The 19263-nt window shown below is 45.0% G+C and overlaps 1 protein-coding gene across 1 annotated transcript in view; it reads right to left on the bottom strand.

The window, feature by feature from the left end:
* Nucleotides 1-19263, bottom strand: part of EPHA5 (EPH receptor A5) — a 362633-nt gene that overhangs the window by 30777 nt on the left and 312593 nt on the right. The window contains exons 10-14 of the mRNA XM_063131415.1: nucleotides 19096-19221; nucleotides 16553-16738; nucleotides 5990-6051; nucleotides 2437-2646; nucleotides 780-929 (exon numbers count right to left, since the gene is read on the bottom strand). Of these exons, the coding sequence (XP_062987485.1) occupies nucleotides 780-929; nucleotides 2437-2646; nucleotides 5990-6051; nucleotides 16553-16738; nucleotides 19096-19221 (734 nt within the window). The remainder of the gene's footprint in view (nucleotides 1-779; nucleotides 930-2436; nucleotides 2647-5989; nucleotides 6052-16552; nucleotides 16739-19095; nucleotides 19222-19263) is intronic.

The following is a 19263-nucleotide window of genomic DNA, read 5'->3' on the forward strand; positions in this document are numbered from 1 at the left end:
TCTTAAAGAAGCATCCACCTTCCCCAAGAGCTTGGACCACGGTCACGTCCAGGTTTGAGAACTGCCTGGGCAAGGTGCCCTCCGGTGAGCTCCCATCAGGGCTTATCTGGTGGTGGTGGTGGTGGTGGTGGGAACAGCAGCACTCCAAGAAGAACTGGGCAGCTGGGTCTAGCCAGCATTTTAATTCCCCACCATGACCTCAACGTAACATTGCTCCAGGGAACTGTAGGAGATTTAAAATGATGGACAGACACAGCCCAGTCAGCACTGCTTAGGGTGCTGGGACGTTTTTTGTGTCAGAATGGAGGGCTTAGATGGCAACAGTGGGCCCTGGCAGCTACCCACGGACGCCAGGCCAGTGATGCCAGCTCTGGCTTGGGCTGAGAGCCGATCCAGCCCTTGAACTGCTAAGGCCTGCCAAATGGATGCTCCAGATCAGTCCCCTTGAGGCCCTGATTTGAACAGGGCACAAAGCAGCTTAACTTGCATGTCACCATTCAGAAGCCCAGACAGCAATAAAGCATGAACGGAACCGTTGCTGTACATCACACGTGAAGCTTCCTTCCTTGATCATTCGCTGGTTGCTTCTCTCTCTCCCTGTGCCCCCACTCATGCATTCAACAATAATATTTTCACATCTGCCGCAGCCTTGGGACACTGATCTGCGACAGCAAATACTGGATTTTAAGATCAAGGTCAGAAAATCACGAACCTATGCGGAACATCCTGCGTTGATACCTGAACCGTTTTCTCGTAGCGAAGGGAACTGCAGTACTTACATCCTGATTGGTCATCTCCCAGTAAGGTCTCTCCCCGTACGACACTACTTCCCACATCACAATCCCATAGCTCCAGACATCGCTGGCAGAGGTGAATTTGCGAAAGGCGATCGCTTCTGGGGCTGTCCACCGGATCGGGATTTTCCCTCCCTGGGAAGAAAAATAGAGTGCATTTTTTAAAAAAATCCACAGGCTTTCTCAGAGTGCCAAGGGAAACCATTTCCCTGTCCTGACTGGGGTGGGAAAGAGATGTAGAATTCCTAATGTAAATTTGTTTTGAGAGCATGAAAGCCTCTTTCCACATTATCTCACTCTATACCTGCCTGCAGGCTGACTACTAATTGCCTGTCCTGAAGGCTTGTTTAAATTTCATTTGAACACCAGAACACGTATAGAATTCACATCTCAATTAGGTCATGGTAGCTGGTGGGGGAAAATCCAAACAATCAAGCCATCAGCCCAGCATGCTCTCCAGCGCAGCGGACTACATCATATGGAAATGCCGCCGCACCATTTTCAGGTCAAGGCTGCATGTCAACAAAATCCGGAGGTTAATGACGCACACGCTATGCATTCTGAGCAGTAAAGGATAAGAGAGTTGGCAAAGGTCAAGCCCATAACAATCTACATGTTCAGTTTAACAAAGAAATACTGATACTTGAGCAACCATTATTTGCTACGCAGCCTGATTTCCACTGCAGACACTGAAATCTTCACTGTACGGTAGAAACGGGGAAAAGTGAAACAAATGATTGCCCCTCAGTGATGGTATCCTATGACCACACCTGATGGATTGGGATTGCAGTTGCTGACATCTAGTAACACCAGGCCATCTGACATAACATTGTGACATCATCCCCTTCATGACACGATCCCTGACTGGTTGGACTACCCTTTTGACTGATTCAGGAAAATGAAGCAGCACCAATAGGGTGGGAGAGTTAGCACTGAAGCAAGAGGAGCCAGGGGAAATCGAGGGGGAGAACATTCACACTGTCTTTTTCCCCACGGAAGAAATGTTACCCTCAACCAGAAGCAGTTGTACATTGGTGTCCGGTCTCAACCAAGCTCCAGGGCAGGCAGCAAGGGAAGCAGGGGTGGGTGGAGATGTCTGTAACAAGCAAACAAGGATCCACAGGGCCACAGGCAGAAAATCATAATTATTTATAATGTGGCTGGAGGCAGGCTGGTGTTCAGAGCTAGGGAGGCCAGTCGAGAGACAGCATGGAAGTCTGGGTGGCTACTCAATGGGACAAAACAACTAAGAGTCTTGTGGCACTTTAAAGACTGTCATATTTATTATGGCATAAGCTTTCGTGGAGAGGAGCTGACTTGGATGTGAGACTTTTATAAGATCTGGTGTGGCTGTTGGCCTGTGGAGTCATTGGGTTGTATTTAAAATAGAATTGCAGCCTAGAGGGCACCCTTGATCCATCAAGCCTAATCTATCCACTCTGTTGAGGGCTTAGGAGGCCCTGAAAACCGGCTACTGGAGGCCCTGATTCAAGGACCCTACTCCCACCCAATGGCTTACAACTGGGCAGCAAAGACCATGTGGCAGCTTACTGGGAGAACATCTGGAATTGGATTCGTGCTTTCCCACTCTTTTCTCTATCTCTTCAACCCATTCATTGCTGTTGATTCACCAGGAACTTACTCTGGTTGTGTAGGCAGCTTCAGGATCATCTTCAAGAATTCTGGAGAGACCAAAGTCAGACACTTTACACACTAAGTTGCTGTTGATTAGGATATTTCTGGCCGCCAAGTCTCGGTGCACGTAGCCCATGTCGGACAAGTACTTCATTCCAGATGCTATCCCTCGAAGCATGCCGACCAGCTGAATTACGGTGAACTGCCCGTCGTTCTTCTGCAAAAATCACAACAGAGAATGAAAAAGTCAAGCAATTGGGTGAAACCCTGAAAATGGAAGTTCAGCCATTGATGGAAGTTTAGTCATTGATCCTGGAAATATCAGTTTTATCTTTGCATTATTCCAACAGCACAACTCCCAAGAAACCAGGAGCTTGTATGTGGACCCTCCCCCCTATTCATAAAGCAGCTGTCCTGCTGGTGGTTGTGTTGGCCACCGAAGCAGGTCAAGTAGGAGGGCAGGGAGTGGCTGTGAGGGATCATCAAGGTATGCACAGCAACGTTTGGGATTTTTTGAAAGAAGTAATCATAGAATCATAGAATAGCAGAGTTGGAAGGGGCCTACAAGGCCATCGAGTCCAACCCCCTGCTCAATGAAGGAATCCACCCTAAAGCATCCCTGACAGATGCTTGTCCAGCTGCCTCTTGAAGGCCTCTAGTGTGGGAGAGCCCACAACCTCCCTAGGTAACTGGTTCCATTGTCGCACTGCTCTAACAGTCAGGAAGTTTTTCTTGATGTCCAACCGGAATCTGGCTTCCTGTAACTTGAGCCCGTTATTCCGTGTCCTGCACTCTGGGAGGATCGAGAAGAGATCCTGGCCCTCCTCTGTGTGACAAGCTTTTAGGTATTTGAAGACTGCTATCAAGTCTCCCCTCAATCTTCTCTTCTCCAGGCTAAACATGCCCAGTTCTTTCAGTCTCTCTTCATAGGGCTTTGTTTCCAGACCCCTGATCATCCTGGTTGCCCTCCTCTGAACACACTCCAGCTTGACTGCATCCTTCTTGAGTTGTGGAGCCCAGAACTGGACGCAATACTCTAGATGAGGCCTAAACAGGGCTGAATAGAGAGGAACCAGTACCTCACGTGATTTGGAAGCTATACTTTTATTAATGCAGCCCAAAATAGCATTTGCCTTTCTTGCAGCCATATCACACTGTTGGCTCACATTCAGCTTGTGATCTACAACAATTCCAAGATCCTTCTCGTTTGTAGTATTGCTGAGCCAAGTATCCCCCATCTTGTAACTGTGCCTTTGGTTTCTATTTCCTAGATGTAGAACTTGGCATTTATCCCTATTAAATTTCATCCTGTTGTTTTCTGCCCAGCACTCCAGCCTATCAGGATCACTTTGAAGTTTGTTTCTGTCTTCCAGGGTATTAGCTACCCCACCCAAAAGAATGGTTGGGCTACGCAGGTATACTTGGAGGATTCTGAGCATGAGCAACAGCAATGAACTCATTGCCAATAGAGCAGGAGTGCAGAACCTGAGGCCTAGGGTCCCAATCTGGCCCTCTGGACTACCCTAGATGGCCAAGTCCCCTTTCCCACTCCCCCATTTTTGCTCCAGCCATTGATTGTTCGGTGGTTTCCTGTGCCGTTTTTTCCTCATTGTAAAAGGCTGAAATGCCTCTCCTGTCTCCTAAGGCTTAGTTATTGGCAGTAAGAGCTTTAAACTAAAATAAGCTGGTGTTTCGGCCTTGCCCTTTTGCCTTCAGCCCCGCCTCCTGTCATCTTCAGCTCCACCCACCACTGGAATGCAGTCCCTGAGAGCTTCTCCGAAATGGAATTTGGCCTCCAGGCTTAAAGAAATTCAGCACCTCTGCATTCTGTATCTCAAAATGCTCTTGATCACAGGCCTCATTTACAAGCCTTATTCAGAATACTTGGATCTAGTTTATGCATTTTTAAAAAATTGCTGCTCTGTTGTTTTGACTCCATATCTAAAATAATTTTAACATGTGGAGAGGAGGTACAGCCCACGGTGATTGAATTCCTCTGAAGGAGTGCTTCCAGACAAACAGCTCCTAGCACAACCAATTAGAAGACACTTCGCAGCTCTCCTATCTGTTTTCTCCTTAACAAGTTTTCTGCAGTAAGAAGAATGATAGAAGTGGTCGGAAAACACGGGAGAGTTACAAATGGAAGACACATTTCTGCAGAGTGGCCTGTTAACCATGTATTTCTGGGTGCAAAGATTACTGCAGACGCTGACTGCAGCCAGGAAATCAGAAGACGTTTACTTCTTGGGAGGAGAGCAATGACAAATCTTGATAAAATAGTTAAGAGCAGAGACACCACACTGACAACAAAGGTCCGCATAGTTAAAGCAATGGTATTCCCCGTAGTAACCTACGGCTGCGAGAGCTGGACCATAAGGAAGGCTGAGCGAAGGAAGAGAGATGCTTTTGAACTGTGGTGTTGGAGGAAAATCCTGAGAGTGCCTTGGACTGCAAGAAGATCAAACCAGTCCATACTCCAGGAAATAAAGCCAGACTGCTCACTTGAGGGAATGGTATTAAAGGCAAAACTGAAGTACTTTGGCCACATAATGAGAAGACAGGATACCCTGGAGAAGAGGCTGATGCTAGGGAAAGTGGAAGGCAAAAGGAAGAGGGGCCGACCAAGGGCAAGATGGATGGAGGATATTCTGGAGGTGACAGACTTGACCTTGGGGGAGCTAGGGGTGGCAACGGCCGACAGAAAGCTCTGGTGTGGGCTGGTCCATGAAGTCACAAAGAGTCAGAAGCGACTGAACAAATAAACAACAAATGGTTTATTTTACTCAAACAAGCCACACTGAGAAGCCATGGGTTATTGTTGGGTTGTTCAGGGTGGTTAACAAGCCACACTGTATGGCTAACAAGCAATCCCGTGGAAAATACACTGTGTTCAGACAATACGATAACCCAACCTGCGAAAAATGTGCTGCGTTCAGACAACACAATAATCCACAGTCCATGGAATAACGGGCTCAAGTTAAAGGAAGCCAGATTCCAGCTGGACATCAGGAAAAACTTCCTGACTGTTAGAGTAGTACGACAATGGAACCAGTTACCTAGGGAGGTGGTGGGCTCTCCCACACTAGAGGCCTTCAAGAGGCAGCTGGACAACCATCTGTCAGGGATGCTTTAGGGTGGATTCCTGCATTGAGCAGGGGGTTGGACTCGATGGCCTTGTAGGCCCCTTCCAACTCTGCTATTCTATGATTCTATGATTCTAAGAACCCACACTGAATGGGTTAGCATGTTGTGTGAACCCAGCCATTGTTGTTAGGCTTGCTGATTGGAACTGCAAATCAGGGAAACCACTGAGCTCCCTCCATGCCCTGCGCTTAAGGCCCTGTTGCCATGTCCTCTCGCAATTTTTTCCAGATTTCAGTGCCAACGAACCAGGCCCCTGCAGTTAACATTTTAAGGTATCCTACATTCTATAGGTTACATACTGGCAAGAATGATTTCTAGAAGGAAACTATGCTTGTTTTTCTACAAGGCAAAACAAGTGCTTGTGCATGTGTAAGTGGTGTGTGCAATTGGATGTTTATATGCATTTCAGGTCTTACCTTTAAAAAGGTATCCAAAGATCCATTCTCCATGTATTCAGTTACAATCATGACTGGTTTACCTGGATAAAGAAGACCACAAGAATATCAACTTTAATATCACCTGATATTTACTCCTGGAATAGTGAATAGTCAATTGTGCGTTTTTGCATAGAACAGTGATTTTCAACTCTTGGGATCATTTCACATATTATATAGTTAAGCTGTACAATTACTATGATTGAACAGTTTGCTAAGATGTAAAACATTTATCAGGGAGCTGCAGTAATCACATGCTTTTCTTGGTAAATTCAACTTTGCCTCTGTATAATGTTTGACGTTTGGATGAAATTCCATTTTTATAATGCGTATATTTCCAGAACATTCATAGGAATTGAATGACGTAACAAATATAACATATGTGTTTGCTAACGGAAAGAATCTTCATACTACCCAGAAGCACATAACTCTGGACATTTGGTCATGAAGCCCTCATGCCTTTTGCCCAACAGAATTAATGGCTGCGTTCAGACAACACAATAGTCAATGGTGAGTAAACCGTCAACTCCATGGTTGATTATCGAGCAGTACTCCCCACATGACATGATTATAATCAACCATGTGGATTAAGGCCAGTGTTGAGTTGACTATTAGTCAACAATGGGTTTGATTAACTGAGCATGTTTAGCTTGGAGAAGAGAAGATTGAGGGGAGACATGATAGCACTCTTGAAATACTTAAAAGGTTGTCACACAGAGGAGGGCCAGGATATCTTCTCGATCCTCCCAGAGTGCAGAATAACGGGCTCAAGTTAAAGGAAGCCAGATTCCAACTGGACATCAGGAAAAACTTCCTGACTGTTAGAGCAGTACGACAATGGAATCAGTTACCTAGGGAGGTGGTGAGCTCTCCCACACTAGAGGCCTTCAAGAGGCAGCTGGACAACCATCTGTCAGGGATGCCTGACAAATTCCTGCATTGAGCAGGGGGTTGGACTCGATGGCCTTGCAGCCCCTTCCAACTCTGCTATTCTATGATTCTATGATTCTATGATCCCCGGCCCTCTCCCCCACCTCAGTCTTCTTGCTGGTATCCCATCAGCCACTGTGAATTCTGCTGGCTGGACTAGATCAGCAGCCACGCTTTGGCCACTCTTGCCAGCGGACTCTGTAGTCACTACAAATAACCAACTGTGTGTGACAAAATAGTCAAAGGTGTCTGACACATGACATGATAACCAACAGTTGTCCAAATAATCAACTCTGCACAGTGTTTTGTTATTTGCCTTCGTTATTTCTGTCGAATAACCAACTGTGGAGTGAAACAGTCCCAACAGACAATGCAATAACCAACCATTCACTATTTAACCCACCGTTGACTATTTAACCTACCATTGGTTATTGTGTCATCTGAATCCAGTCAATATCTGCTTAGGAGAATAATTGTGACATTTTACAAATTTCTCTTTGCTGTTTCATGTAAGAACATTTAGCAATATCACGCACTTGAAATCTAATTACCCAGAACATTCCGGAAGCAAAAGCAGCTTTGCATGCATCGTTCAGAAGTAGTTAATTTATCATCCCCATACTTCAAATGTGCACATTTTTAAACACTTTTTATGTTGTTCCACGAATAGCATTGCAAGCTCTAAAATGTACAGACTTTGACCGCTAATTTTTTTCCGTGCCGTGTTGGGTTCCAAGAGGGCTGAACTGGGTAAAATCTGGTCAAAAATGAACTGAAACGAATTTCTCATGCATCCCTAAATGCATGCTTCTACATAGAACTAATGTGAAATAATATGTCCAATATAATTAAAGTGTTTGATAGAGTGTATCAAAATTATGAAACTATGAGTTTGGACCATGAAATGTGCATCTGCATTATGTTCAGATATCATTTTAAACAATGTTTGTTTGTTTTTTAAAGGAACATGGGATTTAACTGACCTTTAAAAATAGGGGTGCAGATGGTTTCAATTTAAAAATCATCCAATTTTATCAAACCTATGAAATTACAGAAAGTCTCTTCACCCTTTCTTTATCTGGAATGTTTTAGATTGTAGAACTCAACTTTATGCACATTGCTAAATAGTGATTTACCCTATTTCTTCGATTCTAAGACACACTTTTTTCCCCATATAAACATCTCTAAAAATGGGTGCATCTTAGAATCGCAGGTGCATCTTAGGTTTTCTTTTCTGTTGGTGGTACTGAAATTAGTGTGCATCTTACAATCGATGGCGTCTTACAATACGGTAACATGTTTCTAATACAAATTAGATGTTTAAATGAACACTGGCATATGCAAAGATAAAATTCTTTCAGAAGCAGCACCTGCAAAAGTACACAACTCACCATAATGATGCAGAGTGGGAAAATTGCCTAGGGAACTATAATTTTTCATCTCAAAATACAAGAATTAGGAGGAGAGCCAGTGAAAGTAATAGGCAGTATGTTTGACTATAAAAAAAGGTGTTTGTCAAATGCAACCCACTGTTCTCATTGCCATGGGAAGCGTCAAGTCAGAATAATCCAGAGACTAGCTGAGATTTCAGTGTCATTTTGTTGGTTCCTCTATAAGCCAATAAAAGTGATATCCTATTTGGAAACAAACACTTTCATGTGTATCCAGAAAATAATTTTATAAGTCAGTCTATGTAGTAAAGGGGCAACATTCTCAAGGAATGATTGGATAGGTGCTAGAATCAAGGCATTTTATTGGTAATTATTCTTCATGACTTTAAATCATTTACATTTTTTGTACTTTATAATTTTGTCGTAAATTGCCTTGAATCTTTTTTTTTTTTTGGATAAAGAGATTTAAGAAATAATAATAATAATAATAATAATAATAATAATAATAATAATAATAGGCACAAAAAGCACTCCATGGGAAGCACTACAACATAATACAGAACCCACAAATAAACAAAGAACAATTGTACAAATAGATCAGGAAGGGTGAGCTATTTCCAGAAACAGAAGGATTCCTAATAGCGATATAGGATCAAGTTATAGCAACGAAGAACTACCAAAAATACAACATAAAAGATAACAATGTAACAACAGACCTATGCAGGAAATGTCATCAATTCCAAGAAACAATAAACCATGTAACAGGAGGATGTAAAATTATGGCAGGAATGGACTATTATGATTATAAGTCCGATTATTATTTTAATATTGTATCAGTTTTATATATATATTTATCAGTTTTATGCCTTTTATGGTATTTTTGTATTTAATGTTGTTCCTTGATTTACATGTGGTTGGATCACTTACTTCTGTGTAAGCATCTGCAACCCTGATTCAGATCAGGACCATGGCACTCTGGGAGGGGGATTTAAGCTTCCCCCTCCTGTTTTCATCCAGAAATTCCACTTCAGCCTTGTGGGAACATGAGAGGTTTTTTAAAAAAGAAAGCGGCTCGGCTGATTCCACAGCCCTGATGCAAATTGGGGCCATGCACGCTTACACTGAAGTAAATAATCCAAACAATTAGTTTGGCCCTAAGCCACTAATGGCTAGCCGCTACTGTCAGATAATGGAAGTGATAGACAATGGTTATGTTTCTCATACTTCTCTCAGCATTGATTCTGGCCATTATCAGAGCATATTCAAGCAATCCCTTGAAATCTACCCCAGACTGCATTTCAGCCTTCATCCACCAAGACCCTGTTAAAAGACAATTGTGTGGAATCCAGCCAGATAAAATGGATTGGGGGTTGGGAAGGATGGCCTTGCTGTAGAGGCGATTGTTTTGCGCTAGTTCTCGCCCTCTTCAAACAAATTCAGGACACAGCTACATTCCAACACAGAGAGAGCATGAGTGCACAGCCTTCAAAGAACTGAATAAAATGAAACAAAGGTTTACCAACTGGCAAAGCACTGCTTTGCTGGCATTCACCACTTATTTTGTAAAGGCCAAATAAGCACCTTTGATGTGTACCCCTACAGCAGGGAAGTTCTTAGCATTCAGCTATTATCTCTATCGCCTATCTATCTATCTGTATCCCAAAATGCTTTAAGTATGGCAAAAAAGAGGCAAGGAGCAAGCCATGTCTGTGGCAGAAGGACATGCCAGCAATAGGCTGCTGATCTTGGCCATTCTGCCCCTCCAACTAAACTAGTTTTGACCATGTGCTGACACTTAGGCCGTTGCTAGATGAGGGTTTAGCCTGGTGTGAGGCCCGGACTCCCTGCAGACGACGCACAGGGGATCCTGGGGTTAGGCCGGGCTAAACCCTCCCTTGACCTGGGATAACTGGATCCACTTGTGGCCCGGTTTTTCCGCAGCCCCAGGCTCAGCCCGGGGCTGTGGAAGGTCTAGCTGGTTTCGTGGTTTTTCCCGGCTACGTGGCTTACTCACGTGTAGCTGGGAAAAGCCACGCACTGGGGGGAAATCCATAGGAGCGCTGTGCCCATCGGGCTGGGGTGTGTGTGGTAAAATCACGGGGGGGGGGAGATGGGGGCCGGGGGGGAAAGAGCAGACCCAGTGAGAGAGACTGGGGGGGAGAAGAACGGGGCCAGGGCAAGGAGATCGGGGGCGGGGGGGCAGAGGGGGCATCGGACATGGCGAGTGGGCAACAGGCGGGCAAGTGAGCGGGGGCGGACATGGCGAGCAGGGGGCAGACATGGCAAGTGGGGGGGGCGGACATGGCGAGCGAGCGGGTGGGGGGCATCAGACATTGGGGGAAATCGGGGGCAGGAGGAGTGGGGAACCCTTTATTTTTTTTTAAAAAAAAAAGACTTACCTTTTCGTTGGTGCGCTCCTGCGCACATGGCCCCTTTAAGGTTAAAAAAAATGGCCAACATGATGGGGCTTTCCCTTCCCCCGTCGTGTGTTATGTCTAGCTAGGGGCGACGGCCCGCGCTATCTGCAGTGCGGCCTCGCCCCTACTCCCCACCGGATTATCAGGTAGGTCTAGCAAGGCCCTTAGTGTCTGGATTCAGGGGACACTGAACCTTGTCAAGGCCACCAGATGTAAAAACTGAGCACCTCATAACAGAGGGGAGGAGGACGAAGGCAGAGGGACAAATGGGAGAGGAGGCGTGGGGAATCAGAAATGTGTGATTTTTTCTTCATGGTGGTTCACCTGTGGAGAGGGGTGGGGGTGGGGAGTGGAGAGCAGAGGAGGGGAGGGAGAGATCGTTTCACTGTAGCGACTCAAAATGATCCACAAGTTCTAAGTATATGCCTGCTCACAATTAAGGCAAAGGAGTCAGAGAAGCACATGTAAAAGAAAAGAGGGAGAAGACCAAGGAATGAAGGACTTCCATGACTCTTCATGGATTAAAAGGTAGGCAGAAGTCTCAAAAGTGAAGGAGCTGGACATCAATATCTCCCTTCATACCTTTACACACAGGCATCCCAATTGTACTCATATGTATTATGCATGATTAGCGAGGATGTCCATCAACAGTTGCATCCATGAAATTTAGTGGAATCCAGATTAACCCTGCAGTACTGAAGTATTAGCCCTGTACCTGAGCAGCGCACACCGGTCTCCCTTTGATGGATTGGGGTGTGTGCAAATTCCCTATTGTAATGCTGATTGTATCACTAACAAATGCTTCAACAAAATCACACCGGGTATAAAAATAATAATAAAGCCGTTCCATCAAGGTAAAACATAATAAAGACTTGCTACCCCATTGCTGACAAGAATAATAATGCCTTTCCAATCCTATTAGGCTAATTTTCAGGACTGAGTCATTTTAACGGTAATTGTCTATAGTTTATGCTCCATTTTGATATGTAACTTCTCAACAGTTTGGCACGATGACACAGCAATAATTAACGGGGTTTGCTCCTGACCTTATAAATTCAATGAAATTCTGCTAGAACACATACAGCTTTCTGCTTAAATCAATTTTCATTACCAAGCAGACAAAAGCGCAGGCAAAAGTAATTGCTGATTATTTTAAAGTAGGTTTTAAATGAAGCTATCTATCAATCACATTTGCATCCTGCCCTTCCTCCAAGGATCTTAAGACAGGAACATCTCTCCTCCACGTTTTATCCTCATAACAATCCTTGGAAAGAAATCAGGCTGAGAGAATGAAGGGCCTAAGGGCACCCAGTGATCTATGTAGCTGAGGACTGCTCCGCGTATTACAACTGCTTCAGAGTTACATCAGTGTTTCCTACATAAAATTTGTAACGCGTACATGAAACTTTGAAACACACTTTACGGGGCCGAGGTTCCCAGGGCTCATCGACACCAAGCAGGATATTCCACTATGAAAGTGGCATATAAAAGGCAGGAGCCACACTACTGCTTTATAGCTTTATTGAAGTGCACTGACCACTGTTGGGGCCCATTGACACATACCATGTACTGCTTTCATACCATTTTCATAGTGCTATATCCTGCTTAGTGTAGATGGTCACTGCCCCCAACAGCTGTCAGTGCACTTCAGTACCACGATTAAGCAGTAGTGTAGATCCCGCAGTGCACTTCAATACCGCTATAAAGCAGTTGTGTGGCTTCTGCCTTTTATATACCGCTTTCATATTTATTTATTACATTTATATACCGCCCCCATAGCTAGAGCTCTCTGGGCGGTTTACAGAAATTCTAAAATTGAGATAAAAACAAGTATACAAAATTTAAAATTCTAAAATGCAGAACATACATACATAAAACGTTAAAAAACATTAAAAATAAACATGTGGGTGATTAAGATGTGCCACCATATGCCTGGGCAAAGAGGAAAGTCTTAACCTGGCGCCAGAAAGATAGCAGCATTGGCGCCAGGCGAGCCTCGTCAGGGAGATCGTTCCATAGTCTGGGGGCCACCACCGAAAAGGCCCTGTCCCTCGTTGCCACACTCCGAGCCTCTCTCGGAGTAGGCACCCGGAGGAGGACCTTAGATGTTGAACGTAGTGACCGGGTATATTCACGTCGGGAGAGGCGTTCCATCAGGTATTGTGGTCCCAAGCCGTGTAAGGCTTTATAGGTCAAAACCAGCACCTTGAAGCCTGCTCCACCCTTTGATACTTGAATATCTATGCTTGGTGTAGATGCGCCCCAAAATGCAGTGCAAAGGGATTTACAGAATCATGTAGATGCATGAGCTGGTGTTTTGCACATCAACTGACTGCAGAGAAATTTCAATCCATGGGTCCCCTGTCCAAGACCTGTACTCTTACCCATTGTGTGTAGTGTTTTGACGGGCCCCCAAATAGCCCCAAACAATGTTTGTGGGGAAACTCCGAGGCAGGACTCTAGTCCATAAACTGGAGGGAAAACAGAGGAAATAGATTTCCCCCCTTGGATTCCAAAAGGGTGGAGAAGTCTTCATTGTTCACCTCTAACGAGAAGTGTTTCCATTCAAGCAGGTAAGCCTGGTTGATTGGCTTTCTCCCAGGATGCTATAGCCATGCATTGTCGCCACTGTCCCCATCTTTGAAGGGTAGTTTTATAGGAAAAGTTGGCTTTTTGAAGAGAATCCAGGGTGCTTCCTGGCACTGGAAATAACGTGCTTCAGCCCAATGCGTTCAGGCATCACAAATGAGCAATTTAAGAGAAGCGCTTTGGTCTTCTGCTCATATATCAAAAAATCTCTGCAGACTGCAGTGGCATTTATGATGCACCCAGTTCTAATGGCAGATCACAGGCGAGTCGTACAACACAGCTCCCTTATCTCAGGCACTTAAAAGACAGCATTACAAAAAGGACGGCACCTCATAATGACACCACCCCCTAGGAGTGCTCCTTCTGGCTCTGTTCCTCTGTTTCAATCATAAGAAAATCATATTTCTTTGACCTTATGCTTCATGATCTGCGTGCTGCAGGTTGAGAGTAATTGCTGAATAAATTAGCATGACATTAGTGAACATGAAACTAAGGACGCAAATAAGCATGAGCGCCAACAAGAAGAATGAAAAGCAAGTGGCAGGCTTTCTGAACCAGTGACCTTGGCATCGTTAGGAAGGTCTCATGGTGGAATTGACAAGCAATGGCTGCGTTATAAAATGGCACGCACAAGGGTGGAACTACATGTTGTAAGAAACATGGGCCGGCTGCTAGAGTATCCCCAACCCTGTGATAACCCATAGCACAGTTAAACATGTGCCCTGACATCATAGAATCATAGAATAGCAGAGTTGGAAGGGGCCTACAAGGCCATTGAGTCCAACCCCCTGCTCAATGCAGGAATCCACCCTAAAGCATCCCTGACAGATGGTTGTCCAGCTGCCTCTTGAAGGCCTCTAGTGTGGCAGAGCCCACAACCTCCCTAGGTAACTGGTTCCACCGTCGCACTGCTCTAACAGTCAGGAAGTTTTTTCTGATGTCCAGCTGGAATCTGGCTTCCTTTAACTTGAGCCCGTTATTCCGTGTCCTGCACTCTGGGTGGATCGAGAAGAGATCCTGGCCGTCCTCTGTGTGACAACCTTTTAAGTATTTGAAGACTGCTATCAAGTCTCCCCTCAATCTTCTCTTCTCCAGCCTAAACATGCCCAGTTCTTTCAGTCTCTCTTCATAGGGCTTTGTTTCCAGACCCCTGATCATCCTGGTTGCCCTCCTCTGAACACGCTCCAGCTTGTCTGCGTCCTTCTTGAATTGTGGAGCCCAGAACTGGACGCAATACTCTAGATGAGGCCTAACCAGGGCCGAATAGAGAGGAACCAGTACCTCACTGATTTGGAAGCTATACTTCTATTAATGCAGCCCAAAATAGCATTTGCCTTTCTTGCAGCCATATCGCACTGTTGGCTCATATTCAGCTTGTGATCTACAACAATTCCAAGATACTTCTCGTTTGTAGTATTGCTTGGCATAATGGTATAAGAACACAAAGAAACTTATACAAGCCAGCATAGTCAGTGGTGAGGGATCATGAGAATTTTAGGCGAAAACATGTAGGGGGGCAGAGGTTGCTTCTCTCTGCTGTGCAATGTATCAGGGTGGGGGTGGGGGTGGGGAATGATTCAATGATCATCTGTCAGTCTGGCGGGTGACACTATGTTTCTGATAACTTTGTTCCGGCAGGCCTTTGGCAAATCATCTGGGCCTCCGTCTACGTTAAGGACTTGTAAAATTGTTGTGTATTTTAAATGTTTAATGTTTTAATATTGTAACATATAACGTTTGTATATTTCTTTTCATAGGTTTTAAAATGTATATGTTTTAAATTTTGTAAAGCCACCTTGAGGCCCGGTATTGGGAAAAATGTGGGATACAAATAAATATAATAACAACAACAACAACAACAACAACAACAACAACAACAACTTTAAGCTTCCAGTTAGCCTCAGTTTTTAAAGGACATGTGACAAGGCTGATATTTGACAAAGAAAACAGATCCACTGTATATCCCCATCTCCACCTGGGGAGAACTCTGGATTGCAGGGGTGGAGGCTGGTATCACCGATGACAGTGGGTAGATGAATCAGCTCCAGGTTTCAGTCAGAACCAGTCAGAACTCTAAAGGAGCTATCCAAGGTGTGAAGCACCTTGGAGCTGCTTTAGAATTCTGGTTGGTTCTGATTAAAACATGAAGCAGATTCTCCACCCCACTGCCATCGGTGTCACCAGCCTCCACTGTTGGATTGTGGCCTCTTAAACGGGAGGGGCAAAGGACAAAGGAGGGAGGGAGGAATGCATTGGTTCTAGGCATAACACAATCTCAATTAAAATGGTAAAAAGAGTTCACCAGTAAGTACCACAGGTAAACACTAGGGCTGTGCTCCGCTTCGGGGTGTAGAAGCAATAGCGAGGCGGCCTGATTCACCTCCGACAAAGACAGAGACGAAGCGGATCGGGGGGGGCTGAGGATGGAGGCAAAGAGGATCGAGACCAAGAGGATCCTTCACCTCGATCCGGAGCTCCGAAAAGAAGGTAAGTGGGGGCTTACCTGGCACTGCCGCAGTCCGTGTGGCGACAGTGGCAGAACCAGGTAAGGAGGAAGAGGGGAGGGGGGCTTACCTGCCTCTGTTGCGGTCCGGCGGCGGCTTCACCTAAGGCTGAGTCTCAAACTGGAAGATCAGGCCACAACCGCGGCCTGCCCTTCCGCTTTGAGCCTCAGCCTCAGGTGAAGCTGCTGCCGGAACGCGATGGATGCAGGTAAGGGGGGAGGAAGGAGAGGGGCCTTACCTGCCACCGCCGCCACCGCAGTCCATGCGGCAACGACAGCGGAGTCAAGTAAGGGGGCAGGGGGGAAGGGTCTTACCTGAGCCCATCGTGTTCCGGCAGCGGCTTCACTTGAGCCCAAGGACTCAAACCAGAAGACCAGGCTGCTGCTGCGGCCTGGTCTTCCTGTTTGAGTCCTCGGGCTCAGGTGACGCAGCCGCCAGAACGCGACGAATGCAGGTAAGGAGGGAGGGGGGGCTTACCTACTGCCGCAGCGGAGGTCCGATTTGGATCCGGAGCTCTGCAGCGGAGCAGAGCGGACCATAGGCAGATTGACGCGGGGTGGAGCGGACCCGATCCGGAATTTGCGGATCGGGTGTGGAGCGGATCGGGGGGTCCGTACACAGCCCTAGTAGGCACATTAACATCACTGAAATTTGATGCCAGCTGATATGATATTTCACAACCTCTCTATAACCAAAACAGCACCAGGTACATACTCTTTGTGACAACGCCTTCCAGGTGAATTATGTTGGGATGGTCAAACTGCCCCATTATGCTGGCTTCTCCCAAGAAATCTCTCCTTTGCTTCTCCGTGTAACCCACTTTCAGGGTTTTAATGGCCACTGGCAACTCGCGTTTCCCAGGCACTTTCAAACGCCCACTGCATACTTCACCAAATTCACCTGGGAAGAAAAGGAAAGCGGAGTTAGCAGCCTCTGTGACTGCCTGCCCCCTTGTAAATATAATTATATAGGGGGAACGTTACTTAACCTCCCCCCCTCCATCCCCACCCTATTTACTGGACTCTGCATGATGGCAAATGGCAAGCATCAGGGAGAGGGAAGGAAGGTAAAGAGGTCTCTTCCTTCACTGCTGATGTCCAGCAGTTATATTCGTTCAGAGTAGGTCTCAAGCCCCATTGACCTCTGCCAGTTCCTCCTATACTCAGGCCGTAGCTAGACTGAAGGTTTATCCCAGGATCATCCTGGGTTCGTCCCTGCCTGAGCGCTGGATCCCCCGTGTGGCACGTAGATGAACAGGTTTGACCCCAGGACAATCCTGGGATAAACCTTAGGTCTAGCTACGGCCTCTGACTCCTGTTTTCGTCTCAGATCCTGGGGAGTTAGAGAGTTCCTTGCCTTACTCACAAGTAGATCTTACTTTCAAGAATAGCTTTAGTCACCATACTATTATTATTATACAATAAAATATGTTAGAGCATTTTTTTCTGAAATTCAATCAAAATTTGAATCTGTTTCATAAAGAATCTTCATATGCATTATTTGACCAACAAATAACAGTAGAAGGTACCAACTTGCCTACTTCCAGTCTTTAACTACAGGACATTCTTAAAATGCCTCACAATTCCAAAAAGACTATTTTTATTGAACATACAAAGAGGCAAAATTCAGTGGGCAATTTTCTCATGCAAGTCCAGTAAAATGGAAAGGGGTGGCTAAGATTCTCCCCCCTATCCTAACATCTCTGCAGATTTTGAGATTCCAAATAACCTGAGTGTTGTGTGGCACAGAGTGGTAAAACAGCAGTTTCTGCAGCTGAAACTCTCCCCACGGCCTGAGTTCGATCCCAGTGGAAGCTGGTTTTAGGCAGCCGGTTCGGGTCGACTCAGCCTTCCATCCTCCCGAGGTCAGTAAAATGAGTACCCAGTTAGCTGGGGAAAAGGGAATAACGGCCGGGGAAGGCAACAGCAAACCACCCCGCTGTAAGGCCTGCCAAGAAAACGTCAGCGAAAGCTGGCATCCCTCCAAGAGTCAGTAATGACTCAGTGCTTGCACGAGAGGTGCCTTTCCATTCCTTCCTTGTTGAACAACACCAATATATTAATAACCCATCATGTTTTTGGGGTGTATGCATGGAGATTGTGTCACAGTTTTCTATCCATGACCCTTTTTCCTTATAGATTGTGTGCACGTATCCAAATGTATTAATATGCAATATAAAAAAAGGAATCCTAATGTAATCACGCAATAGCAGCAATTGCTATTTGTGCTGTGATTTAACCAGTGGGCATATGCACCGATTAAATAACAGTGAAAGAAAAGGAATCCTGATGTTATAAAGCAACCACTAGCAAGCTGTATTTATTTATTTGTTTGTTTGTGACATTTGTATGCTACACTATAACAAAATTCTTTGGGCAGCTTTTTACCAATGCACTGAGAGCCTGTAATGGGGAAAAGGCACAAACTAAAATGACACAAACTAAAAAATCGTGCAAGTGCAAAGGCCCACAATTAATTCCAGAAATTCTCCAAGTTCAATAGGAAGACATAATTAAATAGAGAATCAACCCACTTAATAATAATGATGCAGAAGAGTAGATATCTGTTCATCCCTAGAAATGAAAAGAAGTAAAAGAGCAAAAAAGTGCTTCTGGAGACATTACTTTAAGTGCTTCATTGGGATTAGTTCAAGCTTCACTGAAATGAAAAGGAGCTACACAAGAGCATGGTAATAGGTCTTACCCTAACCCTCACTTGTAAAGGACATTTTGAGAAGTCGCTGGGGTCCATATCTATTCTCCAGATTCTCTAATTTTTTCCCCAACAAAAGACAACAGACTTAATTTTGTAAATCGTTTAGAAGCTGTTTATATGCATTTTTGACTGTCTAACAGAGACAGTACATGAAGACAGGAATGCACTCAATCACAAAATGACCAACTAATCCAATGATGTGTTTAATCAATGATTCACTAAGGTATATATTAACCCAGAAGTGGTCCTACTAAGCTATTGACAAATGGAAACTGCATGGCACCATGCCTATATATCAAAAACAGTAGCCTTTTCAAGATCAAGCCTTTTATTACCATAAAAAAGCTTCTGAAATGAACCCCATTATCGTATTAAAACTTAATTCTGCTCTCATAAACATCAGCAGTTTTATCAGTGACAAAATCACATTTCCCCAATTCAATTATTGGACTTTCTTTGCATTGAATATTCCTGAAATTGCTTCTATGACCATCACAGTGCAAATGAAAGAGAGAAAATGTGTGATATCTGGATCTTCTTACCAGCTCCAATAACTCTTTCGATTGATATACACGAGGCTTCTATTTCTTTGGCAAACTCATGGACAGCTTGACTGGGGTCTTCATAGGTATGCGGGTCGATGTACGTCCTCACGCCAGGTAGCTTAACTGTGCATAAAATTAGAGCTTAAGATACTACAAGTAGGAGTG

Source organism: Elgaria multicarinata, chromosome 1, assembly GCF_023053635.1.
Source record: "Elgaria multicarinata webbii isolate HBS135686 ecotype San Diego chromosome 1, rElgMul1.1.pri, whole genome shotgun sequence".
Lineage (NCBI taxonomy): Eukaryota > Metazoa > Chordata > Lepidosauria > Squamata > Anguidae > Elgaria > Elgaria multicarinata.